General features: G+C 38.0%; 2 protein-coding genes across 6 annotated transcripts in view; one reads left to right on the top strand and one right to left on the bottom strand.

The window, feature by feature from the left end:
• Nucleotides 1-6693, top strand: part of ECPAS (Ecm29 proteasome adaptor and scaffold) — a 63752-nt gene extending 57059 nt beyond the window's left edge. For 3 of the 5 annotated variants that reach the window (XM_030467748.1, XM_030467747.1, XM_030467746.1), the window contains exons 45-49: nucleotides 569-713; nucleotides 1299-1404; nucleotides 1559-1647; nucleotides 2878-2949; nucleotides 3791-4073. In XM_030467748.1, the coding sequence (XP_030323608.1) occupies nucleotides 569-713; nucleotides 1299-1404; nucleotides 1559-1647; nucleotides 2878-2949; nucleotides 3791-3930 (552 nt within the window). In that variant the 3' untranslated portion in view covers nucleotides 3931-4073. Of the gene's footprint in view, nucleotides 1-568; nucleotides 714-1298; nucleotides 1405-1558; nucleotides 1648-2877; nucleotides 2950-3790 lie in introns of all 5 variants that reach the window. The other 2 variants (XM_030467745.1, XM_030467749.1) reach the window with 1 other exon arrangement.
• A 1329-nt stretch (nucleotides 6694-8022) lies between these two features.
• On the bottom strand, nucleotides 8023-27672 carry SMC2 (structural maintenance of chromosomes 2). The gene is made up of 24 exons (XM_008495851.2): nucleotides 27505-27672; nucleotides 26421-26570; nucleotides 25620-25742; nucleotides 24541-24579; nucleotides 24268-24378; nucleotides 24041-24085; nucleotides 23117-23350; nucleotides 22328-22477; nucleotides 21365-21598; nucleotides 20295-20454; nucleotides 18252-18369; nucleotides 17321-17459; nucleotides 16968-17087; nucleotides 16463-16667; nucleotides 15733-15868; nucleotides 14618-14742; nucleotides 13598-13791; nucleotides 12619-12762; nucleotides 12173-12367; nucleotides 11440-11640; nucleotides 10515-10631; nucleotides 9710-9870; nucleotides 8792-8939; nucleotides 8023-8363 (listed from the first exon to the last, which is right to left on the bottom strand). The coding sequence occupies exons 1-24, from the start codon at nucleotides 27670-27672 to the stop codon at nucleotides 8193-8195; spliced, it is 3588 nt and encodes a 1195-aa protein (XP_008494073.1). The 3' UTR covers nucleotides 8023-8192.
• Between the last annotated feature and the right edge of the window lie 114 nt (nucleotides 27673-27786).

The following is a 27786-nucleotide window of genomic DNA, read 5'->3' as shown; positions in this document are numbered from 1 at the left end:
AGTGGTGACAGTCCAGCTGATGCTGTTATGTACACACCAGGCTTCTGCCCAGAGGGCTGCTGACGTGAGGAGTGCTCCACACTCAGCCAGGTCCTTGGTGGGGCTGAATACCAGACCATTGGTGAACCCTGCAGGGGTTGTACTTGTGCTACCTGAATTCTGAATTAGCCCAACTGTTCTCTAACCAGAGCCCTTCCTGTGGTCTCCAGCATTGCATTAAAAGTCAATTCCTGGCTGTTGTAAAGGCAACAAGAGACTCCTAGGAAGCTGTGTAGAGTGCTTCTGTTTAGTACCTGCAGCACTTTGCAGCTCTGCAAGTGGGACTCGTATAGCATGGGGAAATGTTTGGATAAAAGGCCATGGAGCCTGCTGTGCACTTCTGCAGCTCTCTGGTGGCAGCAGAGGTGCCAGTGGCCAGGGGGGCCTGTGTTCACCTCCATAAGTGTGGAGGCAGTGAGTGGGACTGGTGTGCACAGGCTGCGAGGGAAGACTTGAGTTGCACTGAAGTGCTTGGCTAGCCTGCCCTCATCCCTCTGTCCATCATACCTTCCCCCCATGGCCTCCGCAGAACTCTCTTGAGAGCATGGGCACAGGTTTACCAAAGCATGACGAAGAAGACGAGGACATGAGGGAGAAAGAGGTGCAGATGGAGTCCCTGATCTGTGCCTTCGAGACCCTGGGCAAAGCCTGGCCAAGGAACCCGGAGACCCAGCGTAAGTCAGCTAATGGTGGGCAGAGCACACTTTGTCTGCCCAAACTCTTAAACTCTTACCTCTTAAACTGAAAAGGGGGACAAGGGAGGCACCTGGAGATCATGTGGGGGAGTGGGGAGGCTTTTGAGAAGGTGAGTGAGTGAGTGAGTGAGTGAGCAAGCTAGAAAGCTGGCCCAACAGCCCATCCCTGGGGAAATTACTGTTACCATAAATTCACTTCACCAAACTGTTCTGTGGAGACAGTCAGCGTAATCCAAAGCTGCTTAGTTCTGCTGCTCCTGTTTACATTTGTGTCAAAGCTGGTACAAGGTGGAGGAACTGGGTATATCAGGAATAAAATAGGTTGCTTTTGTTAGCATGCCAGTAGGTGTGATGCAGCTGTTTATTTTCTGATATTAGTGAGTGCTGATGTGGTGAATGTTTTCAGGGTTGCTTTCAGGGTTACAGATGTTGAGTTGGTCATATGCAATGAATAGCTTGATGTCACTTGAAGAGGAGCACAAGAAACACCTGGGAAACAGAGCACAAAGTGTTTCCTTCTGCCTTTTCCCATGGTAACACAACAACATCCTTATTTTTCTGTAGGTTGCTATCACCAAGAGTTTTGCAAGTTAATGTGTGACCGTCTGAAACTCGGCACATGGAAAGTGCAGCTGGGAGTGCTACAAGCCATGAATGCCTACTTTCAAGGGTAATTCTCTCTGCATTCGACTTTGATGATGTTTCTTTTCTTTTTTACTTCAAACTGTTAAATGAAACTGAGATTAGCAGTGGATTCTTGGAGAAAGTCAGCTAGACTTCTGTCCCAGCAATGCATGGTGTCTGACTGTTTTTGCATTTGGCAGGCTAATGCTGTTTGATAAGGAGCACTCAGACCCTGTGGCTTTGACAGAAATACTGCTGGAAACCTGTTCATCTGTCACCCTTTCTTTAGGTAAATAGACTTTTCCACTTCGTGGCTGATTAATTGCTTGTCAACACATTCTTCCTCTGGGGGGTGGCTAGCAAAAGAAGTGCAGAATAAGCATAAGCTGTTAGATATAACATTTTACCCTTCCTTGTACTGTGCTGTGATAATTCTGATGTTGCAGTAGCTGTTCCAGAGAGTACTACTTCTCTCCCCAGAGAGGTAAATTTCTCTGGTGCAAGCTTGGGAGACAGACAGCAGGCTGAGTAACCTCTCAGGAGTGGGAATTGGAAACACAGCAGTAGTAGCAGTAGTAGCAGTAGTAGCAGCAGTAGTAGTAGTAGTAGTAGTAGTAGTAGTAGTAGTAGTAGTAGTAGTAGTAGTTTTCTCCCTGCAGAAGATGGACCCCACCTAATCAAGTTGATTTAGTGGAGCACAATTTTTTCCCCAGTTCAGACTTCTGGAATACATATTGGAGAAACCCAGCATTTTCACAAGGCAGAGAGTGCTTGAATCTACAAGGCTTTGGAACAGTTTGTGCTCTCCCTGAGCAGAGCACTCATGGGGATATAAGTACTACCCATTTAATATTGACAGTCATGGGCTGCTTTATTACTTTGTTAGTGGTCCCACTCATCCTTTGACTAATGGTGCCACAGACCTCCTCATACCTGCGTATGGCTCTTGTTTCCAAAGGCAGCACCTACTTTGGAGCTAGCTACCAGTCCAGAGAAACCTCTGGATAAAGTTTCTGTTGACTATCAATCCTTCCGGAACACGACTTTTAACAATATTTTAGCTCAGGAAACCAAATAACTTTTTTCTGACACAATTGTACTTAATGGCATAAAGTCTATGTGCCCTCACTGTTGGTTCTTAAAATTTGGATTGTTTATAGCCAACACAGGTCACCAGAGGAACAATCTGTTACATACAGAAGGTGTCATTGATCACTTGTAGCTGTGCCAGAGTTGTTACGTCCCAGTGTGTGGAAGGGATGGGTTGTACTGTGGTAATAGCAGAGGCAAAGCACAAGGTTTAGGCACTTTGTGATCCTCCAGTTGGTCGCTTTCTGCAGTTCAAATTTGCTTTAATTAGGTAGCACTGCAGAGTGCCAGCACACATGGGCTCAGTGAGCTGTGGTAACCAAAGGGGAGGGGTCTGTAGACCACAGTGGTGACTGCTCTGTGTACAGTCAGCATGCCTTTGGTTCTTGGTGTCATTGTAGGATTTTGTTCGTTTTTTTAAATCCCTTAGAAAACAAAAGCTACACATCCATAAGAACAGAAGCTTTGTCTGTGGTACAGCTGCTGCTCACCAAGCTGCAAGGTGAGACTTTTTGCTTTTCACTTGGGAGAGCCACTTTTCTGTAAAGAAGGTACCTGGCTATGTGGCCTGGAGCCCTGGATAAGTGGCATCACCATCTGCTTGCAGCACTGGATGATTTTGGGGTTGTTGGGACTTGGAGGTTCTGTGTTTGGTGACTTAAGAAACTTGGAGAGGGCTTGAAGTACGTGTGGATAAATCAGTGTCTAAACTACTGCTGGATACTCCTTGGGTGAGGAAAATGTCCAGCGAGGAGGGGAGAGCACATGGGGTGGAGCGCACTCAGATTCTGCATTTTGTGTGAGCTTCATAGATGGTAAATCTGTTTGTGACAACAAACAGTAATTTTTACCCTTTCAGTGCCAAGTTTAATTCCTCATTGTTAATTTAGAATTAAAGCCTCGCAGAATTTACTTCAGAGAATGAGTCTACTCAAGTCTCAATATTCTAGGGCTTTTCAGTTGTTCTGTAGCAAATGTTTCCTTTGGATTTCTGTTCTTCGCTTCATGTTTCCTTTGTTCTAGCAAAAATCTTATTACATTACATGAAGCAGTTGTGAAGTGGGAATAATATGGATCTTTAGGCCCTTGTTTTCACATGTTGCAGGGTTAGACAATCAAGCCTAGCCTAGATGGGCATGACTCCCTGTGTGGGAGGCTGCACATTCACCTGACTGTCCAGTTGAATTTGCCTCCTCAGGAGCCTTCTCCTGGAAGAGCAGTATGGATTTGTGAGTGAAATGTTGAAAGTCACTCTCAGCCTGTCTGGGCATGGAGATGGCCTGTTGGGTTTTTTTTTTTGGCATTCTGGTATTAACATCCAGTGTCTGTCTGTATCTACACAGAAGCTCAGCAGTGGGAAAGCCTGACAGCAGAAAGCAGAGAGCACCTCATTCGTTCGTTGTCTACGATGGCGTCAGACAGCAGACCCGAGCTACGGGAGAAGGCATTTATATTGAAGAAGACACTTGAAAGTCTTGACTAAGTTGTAAAACACAAACTACAAAGTGCCATGTAAAACAAAAACAAAAAAGTGCAGTGGTCTGAAAACTAAGTGGGATAATGAAGATTACTCTGTAGCATGCAGCATTCCTGGCCAAAATAATAAAAAAAATGCCTTAAATTCTTTTCCCCGTTAATGTTATTTTTACTCTTTTAAGCTGATGGTTAGTTATTTTCACAGTAAATACCTCTTAACAATTGCCCTAGAATGTTTCTAAGTGTGCAACATAAAAGATGTTGAGGGCAAGATGCTTTTGTTTTTTTTTTTTTTGTTAAATCGGCAAAAGAATGTTACTTAGATCCCCTTTGTCCTTCAAAGGACCTGTTGAAAAACCACCAGCACAGGAAGTGAAAGGTATATTTGACTTTCACTTCTGGCACATGTGGAGATGTTATGTGGTGTCTAAACAGTAAATCTTTTGGACTCTGCAGTAGACATAGTGTTTGTCACCTAAAAAAAATGAAATGCTTCCCCTGATGAAGCCTCTGTTAAGCTCCTGTGGCTTCCCAGGGGGAGGGTTTCAGCTGACACCCACCACTGTTCTCCTTGCTCTTCCCTTGCAGCCTGTTGCCTGTGAGTTAAGAAAGGCAGAGTACTGTTAACTTCACTGCTTCCTCCTTCTCTAACCTCAACATGGATTGACCGAGGCTATGCCTTCCCCAGCTAGCAACCTCGGCCTCCCAAACTTTAAATGAGAACTTTTTTCTTCAAAGGATGCACAAGAGAGCACTTTATTGAGCTGTGTGGGACAAAGTTGGGCCCAGTTGGCACCCAGGTGGAACACTGCTCTTCTCAAAATTGTTTTGCATGGACACTCCACAGCTGCAGGCAAAAAAAAAAAAAAAAAAAAATAATAGGAAAAGTCTTTTTTAGATATGTTTTTGAAGAGTGTTTGAAGTTTGCAATGATGCGTTTTTTTTAATAGTGATAATGTTTTATTCCCTTCCTGTTCGTAACCCTGTTCTTGCTTTGGAAACCTGTAATGATTTAACTTGTCAATATTTGTAAGAAACTGAATCATCTGTCATTTCTCAACAGCCCAAGTCATGCTGGTTTCTAGCAAATTCTTTTAATTTGCACTTAAAAAGAAAGATTATATCTACATTAATGTGGAGTAAAATTGCTGTATGATGTGGCCATGCTGCCTGTCTCCTTTTTTTTTTTTTTTGCCCTCCTGAGATGAAAGACAAACCTGACCACTATAGCAACAGATTTTTAACAGTGTAAAGCTAGCACTGCACCGTAATCTGACCAGTATGTGTACAGCTTTTTGGGGATAAATGCTTTGCTGATGGTGAAATAAAATCCTTACATCATGGCAGTATCATGTCCATGGCTTTCAGCATAGGAAGGCTTCTTTCTTTTTGTACAGTCTGCAGCTCCTTCCAGATTTGGCCTGTTAGGGAGAGGATTGCTCAGATAATGCCACACTTCCTTCATGCCCATTTATTCAGAATCAGGTATGCAGTACCTACTTTTCCCTCAGGTGCCATTTCCTGTTCAATGTTTTCTGGTACTGTAACCATGTTGTCTGAGTTGTTCTCCATGGGGAGGAGTGTAACTCGTGCACACCTGGTAAGAAAAATGTCAGCAAGAAATGGGCAGAGCTGTCCCACTGTTGCTCTCGTGTAGCAGAAACCTCAGCGAGCACTACTGCATTGTACACTTGAACTGGTCAGTGGGCAACTCCTTGGTGCTGGGAGCTGGTGCTATAATGATTTACACCTTGTTGCAGGTAGCTGCTCTTTGTTTACGTGTAGTTTGAACTATTGAGCACAGTGTACATTTTAAATTTTACTGGGCAGATCACTTTGCAGTATCTTTAAAAAAAACTTGCTTATCATGACATGTAGTGTCATGAGTGTTTTTTTTTTTTTTTTTTTTTTTTTTTGTATTAGATAAGTATTAGTAGTGATGCTTTGCTGTAGCAGCTCATTGTCTGACTTGGGTTTTTTTGTATTGGTGAGTGACAGTAACAGAAAAGTGAGAGCCTCCATGTCTCCAGTAATTTGAGTTTTCACTGTGGACTGGAAGCAATGCCTAATGTGGTCAAATGACTGTACGTAGAATAACTGTAACCATTGTCAATAGCAACCTGAATTTCTCTACTGGGGATTTACACTAGAGGGAAGAGCGTATTCTAGGAACTCTACAAACAGCTGGATTAACAACTCTGGCCAAGAGAGTTAGGAAGATTAGAGATGGTAACACTTTATGAATCACAAAGCAATATGTCTTTCTCGTGATTACAGAACAGATTCAGAGCTCCTCTCTAAAGCATGTGCCTATACACCAAACCTACCTGTACAAAAATTAATTCAGTCAGAGTTTGATTTCTAACCCCCTTGCATTTGTAAACTTGACAGGATTAAAAAAAAAAAAAAAAAAAAAAAAAAAGAGAAAAAAAAAAAAAAAAGATGTGGCCTTCCTAGAGTTTTTCCTCTAAAAGTGATTGCACTATGTAAAACACACTGTACTTTGCCCAGTGTGGGCATTTCTTGTGCTGCTGCAATGCTTTGTATACCTGGAGTGCAGTGTGCAGACTTGACTCTAGCACTCAAATTCTGACCTACAAGCTGTTGCTTAAATGGATGTATATTGAGAAGTTTTCTAATGTTGCAAGATCTCCATCAACTTCACTGCAATCTGTACTGTCCAACTATGTGAATGGTCTGACTGAAAGAAAACCCTCCTGCTTACCAAAAAGGTAACATTAAATAAAAGCTGCATGACCTGTTCTTTGAAGTGACTGGTATTGGTTTTTTTCCCCTCACTGCAAGTATTTTACAGCAAAATAAGGGTGCACTTCATGTTCTGGCCTCTGCTGATCTATTTGCCCTCAGGTCACAATGTGGCATCAGCTTTTCAGAGTGAAGGTGACTCTATTCCACCAGAGTCCAGCTAGGTGGAGCTGTGTGAATGCAGTTTTTAAGCCAACAGTTTGGTCTCTTGCAACCAGGCAAGAGATGGATTACATTACAAGTCACAGGATGTGTATATGTATATGTGATTATACTCTATTTATATGATTATATAGCTATACACATGGAAGATGAGACCATGAGACTGAAAATTTGTTTACATAACACTGAAAAACTTCACCCCCAAAACCAGTCTCAATTAAAATTAATTTTCTAAATGGTATTCTGAAACAGAAGACAAATCAGATTAAAGCAAGTAAACAACTGCAAACTGTGTGGCTGTTACCCACAAACTGGCCAAAGCATTATCTGTCAAGATGAGTATGTCCCAAAATACAGTGCCTTGCAGCTTGCTGTGGTGGCCCATGTCCCTCTCCTGTGCTCCAGCTTGCTGTGGAGAGCAGCGCCCATCTCTGCCCATCCACCATCTGCCTCCTGCACAGATACATTGCTGCTGGACACTGAGGGATAATGTTATTAGTAAGGAAAGATAAGGCAAATGGAGGAAAAAAAAGAAAAATCAGGATGTTTGAATTTGATTATGACTATCCATGTCTACAAATACTTAAGATTCTCTTGTTTCTAATTCTTAAAGTACAGAATTAAATAATCCAACTTTGAGAAATAAAGCAGGAAATTCAGAATCGGTAAGTGTTTAAATTCTGAGTAGGCACTGATCAGTGAAAATGGCAGGGAAGCAAAGCACACCACTAGGTTGTGTAGTCTAGTATTTATTGCTAAATAAATGTATTGCTAAATGGGTAAAAGCAAGTAATAAAAACTAACCACCTAAACCACCAGGTTGTATAGTTTTAAGGTATTTACTGGTAAAAATAAAACCATTATTAAAAGAGTAAATTAGAATTATAAAAACTAACTTGGCAGTTGAAATTGCTTGATCCATAAAAACCAATTACTGTGGCTTAAAACTTGGTGTGCTGTATTTCTCTGGTGTTTGACAACACCAGAGATGAAGAAAGTGTACAGCATCTTTGCAGCAGCTTTTCTGAATGCTGAGACACTGCAGGTCATACCAGATTTTCCTCATTCAAACACTTCAGTTATGTTATGCTGAACAGCTGTACTTAGAGAGTGATGACAGTAAATGCTTGCAGGACATGCAGAGGAATAAATGTGGTCTGCTTTGCTAACAGCACAAACAAAGGCTCCTATGACCTTAGGTTCTTAATGAAAATCTTAAAAGAACTAAGACATAAAAATTTGTTTCAAGAAAAGTTAAGAGTTTCTTCCTGGCATAGTGAAATACTGGGGACAAAGAACACTCAGAAGCTGATACTGCATGTGCAGTGCCAATAGAGAAGTTTACTGTTCTCCTTGTGTTACTTGCTTCTCAATATTATGTTTTTTCATGAGTGCAGCATTCCTTGGAACCTGCTCATATCGTGTAACTGTGGATACACCATCCACAAACTTGGTCTTGAAGAGGACATTTGCATTGCTAAACATTCCATCCTTCAAGGACACCACAATAAACTGAAACAAATCAGAAAGATTAAGGTAAATGCTGCCATCCAAATAAAAACTCTAAACAACACTAGAAAAGGCTTTAAAAATAGTATTAATTTACTTTATCTGGCTAGATAAAGTAAAAAAAAAGAATAAAGTAAAAAATAAAGTAAAAAATAAAGTAAAAAAAAGAAAGAAAAAAAAACCCTAAAATAAAAATAGATTCTTTCCACCAGTGCATGGCTTATCTCAACCCAATAAAAATTATAAATTTAAAGTTCAAGAACTCTAGCAAAAATCTAACCAACCAACCAAAAAACCACTAGTGTAAATTCCCCTTGAAATAATTTAGAAATGCACATTTCTGTAATAAATTACTTGAACAGTTAAGATTACCCAGACTGCCTCTGGAAACAATACATAAACCGATGCTCACAATGATTTCAAGATCATACCTGGGAGTGTTTGAAATGAGCATTAAGCATCTGCCCAATATTCTGGGTATGAGACAGATCAAGGGCTGCATCCACTTCATCTAAGATGTAAATCGGGGCAGGCTTAAAGAGCAGCATTGAGAAGATCAAGGACAAGGCCACCAACGATCTGATTGGGAGAACAAGAAAATTGTTATACCCTTTTGTTTGAAAGGCTTTGGCTCATGCAAACAATTGTCAGTAACAATATATGCTCTCAAAAGCAGACTGATGCTATGAGTTCTGAAGAGACAGAGTGACAGCTTCTGCCACAAGTTCTGATTTCAAACTGTTAAGCCTTCTGCCAGAAATAGCAGGTGTTACTTCCCCTTTTATTAGAAAAACAGGTAAGCCAAGAGGGATTTTAATAAATTGTGCTGCTTTTGCTGTTTGCAATTCTGCACTTTGCAGTGCTGTTTTCCAAAGAACAGTTCTGGAAGCATTCTGTCCTTCAGAAGGTTCTGTATCTCTCGCACTTCTTCCTAAATTCTGTTTTGACTTTTCAGTTTGTTAGAATTATCTAAACAAGGAATCACATTTCCTACATAGTAGCTGTAATCACTGGAGAAAACTGTGACTGACACTGCTCTGAAACTGGGCAGACCTTGCAGATTTTTGAGATTACAACTCAAAGACTGGAGCATTTAATTCAGCAGTACCTCACCAGACATTTTTTTTTTTGTCACTTCTTAATGGAGCAAAATTTTCTTAAATATGCCAAGTAATGCAATTGTTCTCAGTTGAATTCCTCCTAAAGCTGAACTGAATTAATAATGCTTTTAATATTAAGCCAGGCAAGACCCTGACCCATGCAAAGAGAAGATAAATTAATTATACGTGTCAATTATATACACAGATACAATGGAAAGCAAATTAACAAACCCCATAAAGTTCACCAACCTTTGCCCTCCACTCAGTTCTGTTAAGTCATCCTTCCAGGTTTTTCCTAAGGCAACTTTGAACTCCAGACCTTCCAAGATATTGTGGGGTTTAGAGGCTACTAGCATAGCTTTGGCTCCTGGCAGAAGCGTGGAAAAAATTGAACAAAAGTCTTCATTCACCTGTAAGTCAGACCATAAAAAGATTTATGTACATGCTTTGAACCAAGAGCACAAACATCTAAAAATGTAGCAGTAAGCTGCACTATGGCCTAACCTAATGACTTCTTAGGTCTTGGAAGATTAGCTTATACAGCAGAGTGAGAAAATATTACTGTACTGGAGAGGCAACACTGAGGGATATATGCACACGACAGCTTATCCTAAGCATTTCAGAAAAATCAAATGCAAGAAATATTGGAATGTTTCTTTGTGCTGTCAGCCAGGTCAAATACTGGCTTAAGAAAACTAGAAAAAAGAAAAATAGACTGTATCAGTATCACTGTTTTGTCCAACTTCCAGACATACGATGATTTCAGCATGCCAGTACTTTAGCCTTCCTTAAATTTTTGCAGGCACTAAAAGGGAGCACTAAAAAGAAGTTTTGCATGTTTAACCACATCTTTACAATTCTCAAAGAATTAATGTCTTATTCTCAAAAATGAGATGAAACGGGAGAAATTAGATAATTGTTTTGTAATTTTAATATTAGGCAAGGGAGACAAATTCTAGAGACCTTTCTTTCCCCATGGAAATACACAAAATAGTAATTTAAGATGAATCTGATCCTCTGCTAAAATGTGAAAATTATTTTTTAAGTGTCATACCTTTTTCCAAGCAATATGTAAAGCTTCAGTTTTCTTCTGGTCAAGCTCTTGAATAGCTGTAAGAATTTTTGACTTGTCATTCTCTACAATTCTTTTTTTCTTCATTAAGTCATTGTACTGGTGTGATGAGAAGAAAAGATTTATTTCAATTAACTTTATGCTCAAATACATTTTGTGCTAATTTTACATTTTCACTGTTCATAATTTTTGTAACCATGAAATAGCCATTAACCACGAGACTGAAATGCAAAGCACTCAATTACTGTATGCAGGATCTAAGTTTTAGGCTATTCTTTGCAAATGGAAATACTAGAATGTTCAGCAGTTGGCAAAGAGGAAGACACCGATACGAGTCTGAAAGTTGCACTTCCTCTTCATGATAATCATGTTACAATTTGCCTTCCCACAGAAGAGAGGATGCTTCTGGAGGCTGACAGGAAGAACAGGCCACTTACACCACAAAACAGTACTAGAAATATTGAAACAGTGAGTTTTGAGACTGTCATGGAAAGTCTCAAGATAACGATGAATTTGAGACAACTCTGCAACACCTTCAGGCAATCATGCATGAAGAGGAACTGCAACCTTTGGTAATCTAATTCTCAGATACAGTAATATGTGATATGTGATATGGAATATCACAAATCTTGCCTAATGCTGCTGCTGCCAACTTCAAATGGACTTGAATAGGGAGAAATTAAATTTAACAGTTGCAAGTCAAGATTATGCATAATGTAGAGATGGAGTACACAAGTGAATTGTTAAAAAAATTGAGTATAAAAGATTTAATAAAAGTTTTCCTGCTATCTCATGAAGTTTTAGTTTCATTTTTGCTGTATTCAGAAATAACACACATGGAATTTTAAACCTACGTTATATTTAATACCATAAACCCCACCTTTGCAGGTTGAAACAGAATATTTACCTTCTCCTCTGCCTCAGCAAGCATATTCATAGCACTCATGTTCACGTTCCTTCCCAGCTTCTTTTTTTTCTCCTGCAATACCTGCAGCTTCTGACTTGCTTCTTCAGGATTGTTGGTTTTGAAATCATAACCTGAGTTTGGCTGACCAAACAGAGACTTCTCTGTAGCTATCCACGCATTCTCATTCAGCATTTTGTTCACCTGTAAGCAATAAAGATCAAGGTTCTTTTTTTTCTTCTCAAATGTGGATGAAAAATAATTCAAACCCCTCCCCCCCAAATATCCTGAAATTATGCCATTAATTCCTCTATCCAAGCACAGTACAGGTAAGTACCTTTACAATGGTTCATGTGACTTCCAAGACTGTACGTGAATCAGGATTTTAAGGGAACTTTCACATACACCCATTACATTTACTTGGAATATATTTTTCTATATCTGGATTAAGCCATTTTCACCAAATCTCAGGATTTGCTTCTTTAATTAGTTACTTAATTTATCCACAGTCAGAACTGATTCCATTGATCACCTTCATACTGTGATCTACTCTCTTTAGTCCATACTGACAAGTCTGTTACATTTCCCTCTCTTCCTCCTGGAGTAAAGCTTTGCACATCAAGAAACTACAAATATGAGAGTGCTTATTATGGAAAAAGGTTATTTCCTCTACACTTAGCAAAGGAAAAAACACTCTTGGTTGTAAGATGCATGAAAAAAAACAATTCTGAAATACCTTGGCAGCAGCATCAGCAGCCTCTTGTTGATGTCTGCTGATCTTGTGTTCTAATGCTTTAACCTTAAGCTGCAATTCATTACTCTGTTCTTTGTATTTTGCTGCCTCTGCAGATTTGGCTTTAATTGCTTTATCCTGTAATGCAATTACTTCCTTTTGCTTGGCCAGCTCCTTCTGTGATTTCTCTACAGATTCCTGGAAAATAAATCAAGCAGTCATTTACTAGCTTCTTTTTAAGGCTGGTGTTTAACAGTTGTTAGAAGACAAGGACACAGCAAGGAGAAAAAATTCACAGGTGGTAACATAGACAAAACTGTCTAGGCTAACCATCACTGAGCAATGGCAAAAAAATCCAGAAAAAAACCCCAAAACATATTATTTGAGCTTGAGTGAATCATATGTTCAAGAACATCAAAACAGTTAATGAAACACAGTATTAATTTTACCTTTGTCTTAAACACCTCATCTTCCAAAGCATTAACTTGATTACGGTAGGACTTGATGGCTTCATCTGTAGCTGCAATCTTTTGTTTATAGGAGGCCTGTTCTTGTTTCAGCTCTTCGAGTTCAAGAAGTAAAGCTTCAACTTCCTAGAGATATGTTTTCAAGTTTACTAGTTATACTTCAATTGAAAGATTTAATATTCAGTTTGGTGTAGTCTGCCCCTATACTCAGCCCTGGTAAGGCCACACCTTGAGTACTGTGTTCAGTTCTGGGCCCCTCAGTTCAAGAAGGATATTGAGGTCCTGGAGCAGGTCCAAAGGAGGGCAACCAAGCTGGTGAAGGGACTCGAACACAGATCCTATGAGGAGAGGCTGAGGGAGCTGGGGCTGTTCAGCCTGAAGAAGAGGAGGCTCAGGGGAGACCTCATTGCTCTCTACAACTCCCTGAAAGGAGGATGGAGTCAGGCAGGGGTTGGTCTCTTTTCCCAGGCAACTCTCAGTAAGACAAGAGGGCATGGTCTTAAATTGTGCCGGGGGAAGTTCAGATTGGATATTAGAAAGAATTTTTTCACGGAAAGGGTGATCAGACATTGGAACGGGCTGCCTGGGGAGGTGGTGGACTCTTCATCCCTGGAGACATTTAAAAAGCGACTCGATATGGCACTCAGTGCCATGGTCTAGTGACTGTGGCGGTAGTTGATCAAGGGTTGGACTCAATGATCTCTGAGGTCCCTTCCAACCCAGCCTATTCTATGATTCTATGAAAATGCTGTAAAAGATTAACACTGCCTGTCTCTCAGCTAGGGGGCAATCTCACAAAACAAAGCAAGCATCAGCAATTTCTTAATCAGTGACTACAGAATCAGATACTAAGCTCTGAAACTGCTAATATAAAAACTTCATGATAATCAAGCTTTCTGATCACTGCAAACACTTTTTAATTGCCAACCAGTTAAAATGGACAACAAAGTTTAAGTTTTACCTGCTGCTTTTCTTTCATTTTTTTGATTGAAGTATCAGCCTTTTTCTTAGCATCATCCAGCTTCTTCTGGGCATTTTTTAGCTCTTTTTCAGATTCTGCAGCTGCATTTTTCATTTTACTCTCTAATACCTTGTATTTATCTTCTGCTTTTTTTTGGCTCTCTTCACTTTTCTTCAATGCCTCTTCACACTCCACTGAATCAAGAAGTACAATATTGAGACTGGGCACTGTTCCTAGCTTTAAATTTATAACCTGAACCACACGGAAAGAAATTAATCTCTGCACCTAACAGGAAAGCGGTTCTATGTTTGCTGTTTCAATGATTACTCTATGACTGTGCTGTTACTACCATTATTTGCAGGGCACCAAATAGGCAATCAACCAGTCAATAAAATTAATGAAACGAGAATTTTTTCCCTACCTCTTCTCTTTTTTTGACAGGACAAGTATATGCCAAGTCATACGATCAAGAATTAGTCAGATACTTATCTAATAAGCTATCACCACATCTCTAGAATACTAGGTCAACATACATACCACTTTTGTCCATCATTTTTCTTCAGATGTCTTACTTATTGCTGCTTTTTTTTCCTTCCACATTTTTCCTTAGCTATACAAACAGAACTTCTTTCCAATGCCTTCTTGTTACAGAAACTATTTAATTGTTAACTGTAAACATCTACAGAAACTGATGGGTTTGCAAAAAGAATACTCAAATATGGGATTAAATCAATATTAAGACTTCACTGCAATGTCATTTCTCCTTTTCTGATAAAGTATACACAACATTTAATAAGACTATAGCCTTCACTTCAAGAGAATGACCAACATTATGTAAATCAATTGTGTGAAAGTCTACTGTGATCTTGTGTTTCTTACATATTCCAAGATACAAAGCTATCATTTTCAAAGTGAAACATATTTTCTTCTTAAGAAAAGATTCTGCTACTCAAAAAGCTATTTACCTATGTCAGTCCCAGCAATTAGCTTTCAGTTAAAAGATAAGAAAGTGTTTGTTACCAATTGTTTTCTTCAGGGTGAGCAGCTCTTCCTCCTGTTTGTGATAAGCACTTTGACGAAGCTTTGTTTGCAGCAGCTCTGCTTCCTCAGACTTCATCTCCCACTGCTGCTTCAGCTGCCGGTACCTTTGAAAACAGTAGTGATATACACTGCTAGAATGGAGGGGATCAAGCTATTCAGTTTTAAATTTGAGAAAAGTACACAAAGAAATATTTATAGTTCCATTCTAACGTGCAACACGATGAGACTGTGGGACAAATAAGCTTAAATGCATAAAGGTCTGATTCAGTTTCTTCCACAGCAACTGTGAAGTTTCTAGGTATGTAAGTTGTTACAAATATAACTCCTCCTAATATAGCAGCCTCAGTAGGGCGTATTAAAAAGTAACAAACACAATACATGGAATCTCACAACTGAAAGCTCTTGTTTTTCCAGCTGGCATAATGAGAAATTATTCCTTTTGTTTGTATTTCTCTAAGTACATTACAACTCAAAACAATTTGAAAAATAAATCAAGCTGTTAAATAGTATATTACACAACACCACCTCCCTATAGGTTCTTTACAGAACTGACTAAATATATTTTTATGTTTCATCTTTTTAAAAAGATCTTCTTTAACTGAGTAGCTAAAAATCAAATATACTTAAAATTATTTCATTTAAATCCTTATTCATTTATTTCACTTATTCATTTATTTCATTTAAATCCTTACAGCAGTATTACTTGGATATTCTCCTTTAGTATCTTTGTATTTTCTTGGGAGAATAATAGGTGCTATCACAAATTGAAATTCTGAATGTATGTTAAAAACATGACTGGAACAGATCTGTTCTTCCGCAGATTTCACAGAACCTTAGAAAACTTGAAATCATTTGAAGTATTTTTTGTGTATTGCCCAAAATAAAGTTTCCATGCATGTGTTGTCTAAAAATTAACTTTTCTTGTTGACTGCTGTACTTATAAATTAAACTGGTGATAGAGAGAGGCTGGAATGGAATAATTTTCTGTGTATTACATTCTCAACAGGCCCCATACCCTCCAAAAAGACTTCTTTTCGTTATATTTACTCAGTCACATAAGGGAGATGACAAGCATTTCAGAGGGCAAACCTTACCTTTCAGCAACAACCTTCAAGCTTTCCAGCTCATCCTCTACATTTTTGAGTTCACATTTCTTCATCTTGAGTTGTGATTCAGCGTTTTTTACTTCTTGAAGTTTAGATAATATTGGTGCAGCCCTTGAGCTCGCACCTGCTCAGTGAAAAAAATAAAAAAGTAAAGTCAAGGGACTTGGAATTAGAATAGTGGATTCACCACTGCCAAACAGCAAATTCTAAATGCTAGTAAAGATGCAGGCTGATGATTTGTTTTAGTGACAAAGCAGAAAGGCAGCTAGTTCAGTAGTTCTCAGTGGAGCAAGACTACCTTCTCTGCCACAGAATCTAGTTCTGCAGATTTTGAATACTACATATGCAATTCTTTATGAAATCAACTCACTTTTCAAAATCTATTACCTCAAATTACTTCAAAAAGTGCTTGAATTCAAAGCATGTCTCCTTCCAACAGGATTATATAGCCAAATAATACTTAAGTATTTAAAATCTAAACTACTTTATGCAAATAATTTGCTGTAATTTTTTTTTTACTCTAATCATTTTATGTCAGCTCAAGACTGACAAGTCTTTGCTCTAACAGCTTGTATTATATACAATTACATATGATATATTTATGAGTCTAAAAAAGGTTACTGTTAATTTTTATTAAAAAAAGGAAAAAAAAAGAAAAAAAGAGCTGAGTAAATCAACAGACACACAGTATTATTATATGAATAAAATCAGCAATTACCTCCATACAGAGTGCCCTGTGGGTCAAACACATCTCCATCAACTGTAACACTTCTTGCCATTATCCTTTTGTCAAAGGTCACTTTCTTAGCATTATCCATATTATTACAGACCAGTGTTGTTCCAAAGACAAACTCCATTGCTTTCAGCAGCTCAGCATCATATGTAACTAGAAAAAGGGCTAATTGCACGTTCTGAGCACCAGCCTAGAAAACAAATGAAATGCCATAAGTATGCCTTACACTGTAAGGCTTTTCCAAATTTAATTTCTATCCTCTCTCAGTAAAAACTTTCTAAAAACTTCATTACATTTTAAAACAATTTCAAAATAGACTAATTAATATACATCTAGACATTCCATATGCGAAAGGATATAAAGCAAAACAAAACCAAGATACCCTCAAACCCTATGGAAATTATTAGTATAATCATCAAGAAGCCCATTTTTTTTAGTAAAGAAAGTAAAAGCAAATAAAATAGTGTAAACAGTGTATTTAGTTACATACCAATGTTTGGGCCAACTTGACTGTGCTCTTTCCAAGACACCTGGTTGCAATCTTGTTTAGTGGGATGATGGTGTATCGATGCTTTAGTTGACCCTTTTCTAAAAGCTTTTTGCCAGTAACCTCAAAGGAGAAAAGTTACAAACCATGTCTGAATACATAACAGATTTTGTAAAGTAAAACGATAGGACACTGCAAGAGGAGTGTATTGTTGCCAGAAACTTGAGCCAGTTTGAACACCTACGTGGCTTCAAACCACCTTAAGTATTCAGACACAGTGCTCACAGAATCATAGAATCGTTCTGCAAATCACATGATCTCAACTTAAGAGTTCTGTATTAAAGTAATAAACATACCTCTGTGTCCACAACAATGTGATAGAGTTTCCTTCCAGCCACTGCTTCTAGGGCTTTTGCTTTGGACAGATCTTTCAGATTGATAAGATATCCAACAAGACCTTTCACGCTGTTTGCATCCCAATTTTCTTCTGGATCCCTTAAAAGAAATCATGATAATCACGTTTGTTTCTCTCCCACTCATCTTAAAAAGTTATATTTAAAGCAAGAAACTGGTTATTATATTGATATAAGAAGTTTTAAATTCTGTCTGTAAAAAAGCCATAGAAAATGGTTAATTTAAATACTTCAGAGACAGGAACTTCCCTCTAAACAGTTATTAAAAAGTCATTAGAGTAATGTTCTCCCAGAATTTGGTATTATTTGTTCACACAATTGTGAATAATTTATATAAAAAATAAATTATTGTTATTCTAGGTTCTATTATTACCACCATTATAGGAATATGTTCAGACTGATTATTACCTCAGCAAGTAAATCTGGGAATACATGTACTTCATTGGTGGAGACATACAATGTCAGTCTACACAGAGCAAATCTACTCACAGTCCTCAAGCAGGACTCTGAAAAGTAATAACTATGTAATTTTACTGTTTAGACTTTTGGATTCAATGGTTTCAGCTACTGCATTTGATTTATGGCTGGAAAACACCATCACGCAAAACTTTTACGTTCCAGAGATTTTGATAAGGCTGCCATTTAAGAATGACTGTATCACTTTCCCTGATATCCATTAATTCAGTTAACATTTCCTGACTTCCTTCCCTACCTTCACTTGCATCAGAGGTAAGATGGTAATTGAGTCACTGGCACAAAAAGGAAAGCAACAGCTAAGCAGTTAATGGAATTACTGTCTAACTCCCATAAGCCATGCATAAAGTACCTCCAAAATCACTTTCAAATGTCTTTTAGGATCATACTGAGATCTTACTTGTATTCAAAGTGTAGCTGAGGAAACTTTGCCATTAAGCCTTCATACAGTTCTCTCAGCTGGATGATGTCATGACTCAATGCCTTCTTTTTTGCTAAAAGGGTTGCTTCTTTCTCTTCTTCACAGTTGAATGTGAACAGCAAAAAAGCATCCAGAACACAAAAATCTGTTAGCTTAAAATTCTGTATGCTACACTGTTTTGTACATATATGTAGAGAATACATAACTGAAAGACTTTGTAAAATTCTTTGTGAATTAGACAAATTAACACCATTACAATACCAAACATACAAAGAGTTTCTAGTCTAGTGTTTCTCTGAATGTCATTCTGGAATACCAACTTGCATTTTTGAGTAAATTCTGCAACAAATCTTACCCAGAATCAGAAATTACCTTTAATAAGTGTTTTAGGTAGGGAAAGCCAGGAAGGAATAAGGAAGTCAGTCCATATAAAGTTTAGATGGAATTCAAATTTTCTATAAGTCTTTAAAAAAATTGGCCTCAAGTTTATAAAATCAAATTATTTTAAACTATTTTCTGTGGAAGACAGGAGCTTGCAGAGCTTTGATCAGAGAAATTTCTTTATGCATGAAAGCAGCATAGTTGTTTTTTTCAGTTCCTTCTTGTATTAGGTCTGGCTGTGATGGAGATAACTTTCCCTCACCAGTAGCTCACAGAGTGCTGTGCTTGGTATTCCTAGACAATGGTGTTTATAACACAAGAGTGTTTTGACTACTGCTGAGCAATGCTCCCACAGCATCCAGGCTATCCCTAAAACCCTTGATCCAAAGACCAGCAGGATGGGAGAGGGCAAGAGGCTGAGAGGGGACAGCACCAAGACAACCGAGTCAAGTGATATTCCATGCCATTAGAAGAAGTGATCATCAATAAAAGTTAAAACAAAGGAGGAAGTGAGGAGGCATTTGATAAGGACATTGAGCTATCAGAGCATGTCCAAAGAAAGACAGCATTCTTCTGATGAAGAGTTTGAAGCCTGTCTCTTAGGAGGAGTGGCTGAGAGAGCTGAGGTTGTTTAGCCTGATGAAAAGGAGCTGAGGGGAGACAACTCTCTACAACTACCTGAAAAAAGGTATTAAGGAGGTGGAGATCAGTCTGTTCAATGAAGTTAAAAGTAATAGTAACAAGAGGTAATGGCCTCAGGCCACATCAGGGGAGGTTCAGTTTGGATGATAGTAAGAATTTCTTCACTGAAAGCCTAGGGCAGTGGTGGAGTCCCCAAAAAGTAGTGTAACCATACTACATAGGGATACAGGTTAGTTAAGGGCTTGTCAGTTTTAGGTCAATGGATCTTGAAGGTCTTTTACAACTATGGTAATTCTGTGATTAAGGCATTTGCCTTCCAGAGCAGGCACTACATGTACTGAGGCCCTGCTTCCTAGAAGTTGCTGGACATTGCCTGCCAATGGGAAGCAAGGAGATTTTTTTTTTTTCCTTTGCTTCTGTGTCTGGCAGCCAGTTCCAGACCACTCCAAATCAGACCAAACACTGGACAAGACTGAGCCCACCAGTGATGGTGGAAGCGCAGCCCCTGAGAAGGACTCACACTGGAGAAGTTCATGGGGGGCTGTCTCCCATGGGTGGGACCCCACGTTGGAACAGGGGAAGATCATGAGGTGGTAGTGGCAATAATGAAGTGACCATAATGCCCGTTCCATGTCCCCCTGCACTGTCTGGGCATAGGAGGAAGAGAAAAATCGAAAGCTGAGCTCAGGAAGGGAGGGTTTGAGGGAAGGAGTTTGAAGTTTGCTCTTATTTCTCATTATCCTACTGTGATGGGATTGGTAATAAATTAACTTCCCCAAGCTAAGACTGTTTTGCCCATGACAGTACTTGGCAAGTAGGGAGATCCCTGCCCTTCATTTGACCCAAGATCCTTTCATCACTTTTACTCTCCCCTGGCATGCTGAGGGGTGGGAATGATAAAGCAGCTTGGTGGGCACCTATGGGCAGCCAAGGTCAACCCAGCACACTCCTATATTTTTTTAGATTCCCCCCAAATTATGCAACGTAGTCTGTACAGACCTTCATAGTTCAGCTTCTTCATTTCGTGCTCTAGTTTTTCTTTCGTTTTTCTGATAGCTTCAAGTGCTTCTTGATCTTTCTTGTAGCCTCCATCCATCTTTTTAACTTCAGCTTGCTTATTCTTTAATTCTTGTCGTGCATAATTCAACTTCATTTGGGCCTGTAAGCATCCAGAAAACATGTAACAAGATGTTCAAAGAGTATTGCAAATGCAGATTTGGAGCACTTACAGTAGCAAGGTGCTCATATAATTTTTAAGTTTCCACTGGCTGCAGAAATGCCAAAGAGCAGACTTGGCTTCTGAAATTAAGAAGGCACATGACTTGGAAATAAAAACATAAATAATGTATTTGCTATAATAATACTTGCTATATTTGCTATATTCTATTCTATTATATTATTTATATTTGCTATAATAATAATAGGAGCACATGAATGGAATGTGGAAAACATGTGAAAAACAGATGTCCTTGTTATTTTCCCCAAAAGAGTTCTTCCTTAAGAGGGACAAGTAAGGTGTACTTCCAATTTTGAAAATTTAAATTGTACCATGAAAAGTACCCCCCCAAAGTTTTTCTATGCTAAGACACCAGGAGTAGAATGTTTCAGTCATGGGACTAGCACACAATTTAACTAAGGAGAAAACAGTTCTTTATGAACTCTCCATTCACAGTATGTCATGTTTATTTTGATTCTATCAACCTCTACTGTAGAAATCTCCACAGTATGAATGCATATTATGGACAGCAGTATAAATGTCTTCCTTATCAATAGCATCAATCTTTTGAGTACTGTGAGTCGTACTTTGTGTCTCATATGCCAGATTTTATACTTCCTCATAGAATGTTAAAGCTTTTTCCTACTTGTCTATATCTATGCAGATTATGGGTTTTTTAAAGACTTGTTTTTATCAAAAAGCTAGCTTAATGCCTATGCCAACTTCTAAAATAACTTGCATAGCTATTCTGCAAATCCTTTCAGATCCTTTCAAGATTGTGTCATCTGGTTTTTGGACAATTTTCAAAAGAGAGTGAAGACTGGTCTGAGACAGGCAAAGCTTTTATTCTTACCTGCTTAGCCTCTGTGACTGCTTGGCTGATTTCATTTTTGCAGGTCATCATCTGCTCAGCAAGAGTGGCTGCTGCCCCATCACCATTGCTGGACAAGCCAGCAGACACCGCATTAAAATGCTGTTGTGCTGCAGCTAAAGCATCTGCATCTTTATCCTTTGCTTCCTGTAAAGCAGTTAGCTCACCCTCTTTATTCTTGACTTCTTTCTCCTTTGACACTAATGCTTCAGAATCCTTCAGCAAAATGAACAAAAGCGAAAAAAAAAAAAAAAGAGAAAGAAAGAAAGAAAGAAAGAAAGAGAATCTGAGTCTTTAAACTTTAAATTCATGTTGTTTAGGAGAATGTTCATGAGGAACTATGAGTAGTTTCATCAACTACATTTCTATGACCCTTTGTCAAATTTTGTGTTCTTACAAATCTTTGGAACTTTTCAAGTGTGTACTTGCCCCATGAGTGCACTGAAGATCTACAGAAGATGAAAGGCAGGAAGAGATGACAATGACCTAAGAACTAGGAGGAAAAGCTCTTTCTTCCCAAGAACTAAACAACCAAGTGTTCTTCAGTTCTCCCCTTGCAAAAAAACCAAACAAGCAAAAAAACCACAAAAAAACCCACCAAAATGTCATTTTTCAGAAACACAAAGTAGAAATTTCTCCTTTAATAGTACATATCCAGAAAGCATAATGCTTCTGAAGCTACAGAGATCTCTCCCCAGCTTAATAAAAGGTGGGTAACCATATAGAGCAGATCTTTCTTTCTGTGTGCATCACATTTGTTTCTAATTGGAACCTAGTACCTATGCCACACAAACTGCAAATTCCCTTACCATATGTTTCTGCTTTTCTGTTGTAATTCTTGCCAGTCATAGGATTTTTCTTACCATAATAGGTAAGAAAAAGCAGTTGTCTGTCTCAACCTGAATTAACTTATTGTTTAAAGTAAATTAGAGAAAAAGGTCTTACCTCCTGCATACTTTTTACCAGTTCTTCATACTTTTCCACTTCACTTTTCAAGTTTTGCTTCTTGAGATCAAGGGCACTTTGTGCTTTAGTATTAACTCTTTGATTTTCTGTAAAAGCACTTTCCAGTGAACGGAGCATACCACTAACTTCCTACCGTCAGAAATAAAGGAAATGTAATTCAGTCTAAGTAACTGCTTACAGTTATATGTATAAAGTCTAAATATTTGGTGAAGCAGGCAGATGGACTCCAGAGCAAAACAGCTCAGAACACCACTTACCTCAGAAATGCAAACTAACTTGAAGCCACTATTGAAGCACCACATCATCCCGTATTGCAACATGTACAAAAGCTGCATTTAGGCATCCCAAGACCCTGTGGTCCATCTGTAACTAACCAATTTCATTGCCCCCAAAACTGAGGTCAGTATAGACTTCAGTTAACCAAAGGCTTCCTACTTAAAGTGTATTACTTATGAGAGACCAACAAAAAAGGGAATTAAAAAAAAAAATTCAGGCAAAATTTACCATTTAATGCACAGACTAGAAACACGTAGGCAAACAGTTCCTACTCTTCAGTTACTAATTTACAGTGATTGGAAGTAAAGAATTTTATACAAGTGAAAAATTTATATTGATGTACTTTAGACAATGGCTAAGAATGACCATGAGCAGTGTATAATTTAAACAGCCCAACAGAAGAAGATAAAAATTCAGGGGTATGTTATCTGTAAAAATAAGTCCCTTCTCATATAACTTCTTGTATTCAGACAAGTATGACACTGTTCTCACCTTATCCCTTTCCTTTTCCATCTCTGCTATTTCTTCATTAAGCTGTTTCACCTTCTTTTCACTTTCAGCAATGGACTCCTGAAATTTCGTTATATTATCCTGCATTTCCATTGATACTTCAGCAGAAGTCTGCTGTGTCTTTTCAGCCACAAAAAACTGGTAAGCTATACAGAGACGGCTTAAATGTTCTACTGCTCGAACTACTTTTTGGTATTCCAGGTAGCATGATCGTTCCTGAAAAGATAGTTTAAAAAAAAAAAATCTCCAAATTTTTATGGAAACATAATATTAAGTAGGACTATTATAAAAATCTTCTAAGCAATTCTACAAGCATTAATATTTGTAGATAAGAGGAAAGGTTCTCCATGATAAGTAATACACTTAGTATTGTACATTGCAGGCCTGCTTAGGAAAATCTTAGGTAAAACAATACTTGTACAATTAATTGTACAGCAGAAATATTTCTTAATTTTTTTTTTAAGAAGATATGTTTTTATCTTCTACTTTTATCCAGTTCTAGTTTTCTTTCTTCTCCTTACATTCCCCTCTAGAATTCCACGGAAATCCTCAGTGTTACATTTTCTGTATTCATAGAATAATACGATAGAACCACAGAATGATTCTGGGTTGGAAGGGATTTTAAAGATCATGTAGTTCCAACCCCCCTGCCATGGGAGGGTTCCAACCTCCCACTAGACCAGGTTGCTCCAAGCCCCATCCAACCTGGCCTTGAACACTGCCAGAGACTGGGTATCCGTGGCTTCTCTGGGCAACCTGTGCCAGTGTCTCACCACCGGTGAAAATAAGATTTCTCTCTTAAGAGATTCCACACAGTTTGAAAACATGTTATTGTTCCACTTCAGGGTAACTGAAAGTATTTTTTCAGTACTTTAAGGGCCCTACCACTCTTCTACTTTTCCATACCTCTTTCAGTTTCTGTAAAGTTGGAGTGATCTCTTCACTTAAGATCTGAAACACACAGCAGGAAGAACATTTATATAAAGACTTTTGAATCTCTTATATGTGCAAGAACAAATATCTAGTTGTAGGTGGAGAAATTAAATGTTCTAGAAACTAAGGACCACACCACACTAGTTTTTCAACGATCTTTAACAAATATAAATGAAAGTACACTTTCCAACATGTAGTACCGTTTGAATCTCTTTCAGTTTGGCTTCCTTTTTCTCTATGGTTTTCTGGGCTGCTATTTTCTTGCTTTCATACATCCTAGTGCCAGCTGCTTCTTCAATCATAGCTAAAATCTAAAATGAAGCAATGTGACAAAAAAATGTAACAAAAATCTCTTTCTTATGTTAGAACAACTCCCTTAGGTACCTTCCCCCCTTCCCCAGTATTGACTTTTTTTCATTCAAGACAAATCTGTAACACTTCAGGGAAAAAAAAAAATCCCACGGTTTTCATACCTCTGGTGGCTTCATATTTAAAATTTTGGTAATTCGTCCCTGGTGACAGAAAAATAAAACAAAAATGGTCTTTGTGTACCATGCAGTAGGAAACAATTTGAAACAAAATCCCAAGCCTACTTCTTTTTATACATATTATTATAAGCACAAATATTGTTCTTCCTTTTTTTTTTTTTTCCTACGATGATAATCTAATGTACTCATTTTTTTTGTTTGTTTGTCACTTCCCCAGAAAGCAAGCTTGAAATGGCCCTTGGGTCTTTTCTTAGCCTCGTTCTCCATGTTCCTGATCGCATCTTGAGGGACTGATTTGCATATTATGTTCTAGATTCTTATCAAGTTGCTAACAGTGAATATATTCTTGATCAAAAATAAGCTTTTTGGAGATTTAGCTCATATGTAACTAGGGGGAAGAACAGTAGGTGCAAAACTGCACTTTTCTTTCTCCTCTGCTTGGAACAGTTCCATTTGAAACAGTAAATCCTGTTTTTTTAATTATTCCTTGCAAATATTTCAGATTTGTCTAGTCCCTGAGCTGATGTTTGTAAGAGTATTTTCAACTGGTCAGCTCTTCCTTTGTTAACTTTTTACAAAAGCAGCCATATGAACTTCATTCAAGATCTTGTCTAACACAGACTACAAGTATTAGGAAAGAATATCTCTAGGTTTTTAGCATACCTGGAAAAGCAACACCTATCTGTTAAAGAGACAAAAAGGAGAACAAAATCTTAGTATGTTTTTGAAAGAGCTTGCTACATGAAGTTTAGAAGACACTGTCTTCTAGGGCCAAACTACGCTTTACCAGGAACCTTAAGAGACATTTTACTTTTACTTGACAAGAAGTTGCTTTTCTCTTATTAGGAAATTAAATGTTCTTCCACTATTTATCTTGCCTCAAGTTCAGTGCAGCTTCACAGACTCACAAAATGGTTGGAAGGGGCTTTACAGATCATCTAGTTCCTACCCAACCACCTGCATAGGCAGGAACACCTTCAAAGCCCCATCCAACCTGGCCCTCAACACTTCCAGGGAGCAAGCATCCACATACTTTTAGGATTTTATAAAAATTTACACAATACCTGCATAATAAGGAAGTGAGGGTTATTGACATTGAGCCCAACAGAACAGAAGATATCCTGCACACGAGAGTTGGTAGTGTTCATACCATTGATAAGATACTTATTTCTACCTCCAGCAATAACCTAGGTAAGGAAAAGAAATGGAAAAAACAATTTGATTAAAAAAAAATCACTTGACAGTGTAAACTGTAATAAAGAAGTAAAAATCTGAGCAAATCCCACATATTCTATTTTTGTATACACATACATATGCATGCTACATAGAACATCAAAACATGTTGTTGGACTGAAGAGACATTTAAAATATCTAAGTAAAACATAATACCAGTCACTGAGGGCAATGTTGACAAGAAAAATTCATTCAACACTCTGTAAGTTTTTGCTTTTTTTGTTTTTTAAACTTGAGATGAACCTTTATTGGAAACATAAAGGTTCCTTTGTCCTTTGTACAACACAGTTCCCCATTAAGAGAAAAATATGAAAGCAGAAGAAAAAGCTACCAAACAGAAAATTTTAACTTGCTTTAGGAACATTATCTACTATTATTGTGTTCCTGTGCAATAGAAAAAAATAGTTATATAATACATTTAATAACCTTTGACTGATCTGACAAATACTTCCATTTTTACTCTGGATCTACTTCTACAGTTTGTGTTAGTAACACGCTAGAAGCATTGCCACAGCTGCAAAACTTGTTACTTTAGAGATTAATTGGGCATTTTTTTTCCTGAAAAGTGAGCTTTGTTGAGCATAGTAAAAATGTTTGTAGGTTACTTAACAATAGACATATCAAATACTCACCTGCCTAGTGATGGTGATTTCATCACAAGAGTCAAATCCCAGAGGACTTACTCTCTTGTCAGAGTTATCAAAGGTAATAGACACAGTTGCTTTATTAACTCCAGCTTGCCCATTTTTATAAACAAGGTCCTGCATACTGGAAGCTCGCACCTAAATCCACAGAATAGACAAATACATTTTTGAAATATATTTATTATGCAGCTTCAGTGCATCACTCTATGTTTCTGAGAAATAAAATCAAACAAAAAAAAAGCAGATCTAGCTGTAGAGTTCATGTGAGATACTGACATAGGGGAGCAGAGAGGTGCTAGCACTGCAAAACAACAGGCAGAGTATGTCCCAGTCTAGTCTTACTGAGCCAGCTAATTGTTTCAGCACAATTTTCCTAACAAAAACTTGATTCATAGTCCTAATTAAAAAAAAAAAAAAAAGCTGGTGCCTAGTTTGGTCACCAGTATATTTACTTAGAGAGCATTTAGATTCGTAAGCATGTATTCTCCTAAGTAGTTCAGAGGGAAACTAATCAGGAAGTGTTCCTTGAAAGCCTGCTGAATTTGTCTACAATTACATAGAGGGGTGGGGGAAATAAAAATCACCTGAAATCAGGGGTTTAAGCTGATTTCAGAGCACACAATTATTTTTTGTAAGAGTGAAGTGATACGTCATCTTTTAAACAGCAGGCATTGCATGAAAATAACCTTTTTTTCTGACGAGCCTCTTGGCAAGTTTTAAGACACAATCCATAAGTGAAAAAGTTTATTAAAAATAAATAAGTTAGTGTCTTTAGCTGCAAAAGATCTTCAGCTTGAGGCTGCCACCTTTATAGCAGGTACATTTAATGTAATGTTCTAAGCTGCATACTTTCAGCCACTGTAGTATATTGATGAAACTATAATTCTATCTTAAGGTAAGAATTAGCAAGAACAGTAGAGACCCAGTTTAAAGTAAGGAAAAATCCAAATACACAAAACTTTTTTTTTAACATAAGTTCCACTTCAGGTTCTCCATCAGAAACCATTCAAGAGAGTAATATGATGTTGATGACATAAGAAAAACCTTTCTAAAAGGCACTCTCTCTCTTTACCTGTGACAAATTGGAAATTCCCAGAAGGAAACAGATCGAGTCCAAGATATTAGACTTGCCACTACCATTCAAGCCAGTAATGGCATTGAATAATGGGTCAAAGTCACGAATTTCCGTCCTCTCAGCATAGGATTTAAATCCTTCAAGAATAATTGACTTGATGTACATCTTCTCTATGTTCAAGAGATCAAGATCAAGATTCCTCCAAGGAGTATGAAGACAGGTATCTGGATTGTGACCCTACATATCACAAAGAAAAAAAAAAAGAAAAAGAAGCAAACA

This window comes from Calypte anna, chromosome Z, assembly GCF_003957555.1.
Source record: "Calypte anna isolate BGI_N300 chromosome Z, bCalAnn1_v1.p, whole genome shotgun sequence".
In the NCBI taxonomy this organism is placed as follows: Eukaryota; Metazoa; Chordata; class Aves; order Apodiformes; family Trochilidae; genus Calypte; species Calypte anna.
This window is presented reverse-complemented; position numbering and strand designations above follow the sequence as displayed.

Bases quoted from the DNA above. Each gene is read 5' to 3' on its own strand.
- SMC2 (XM_008495851.2), bottom strand. From the start codon at position 27,672: ATGTACATCAAGTCAATTATTCTTGAAGGATTTAAATCCTATGCTGAG. The intron at 24,580-25,619 runs GTATTGTGTAAA...TTCTGTCACCAG, and splicing joins CTCACTTCCTTATTATGCAG to GGACGAATTACCAAAATTTT. The intron at 21,599-22,327 runs GTAAGACCTTTT...ATTTTGCTGAAG, and splicing joins TGGTAAAAAGTATGCAGGAG to GATTCTGAAGCATTAGTGTC.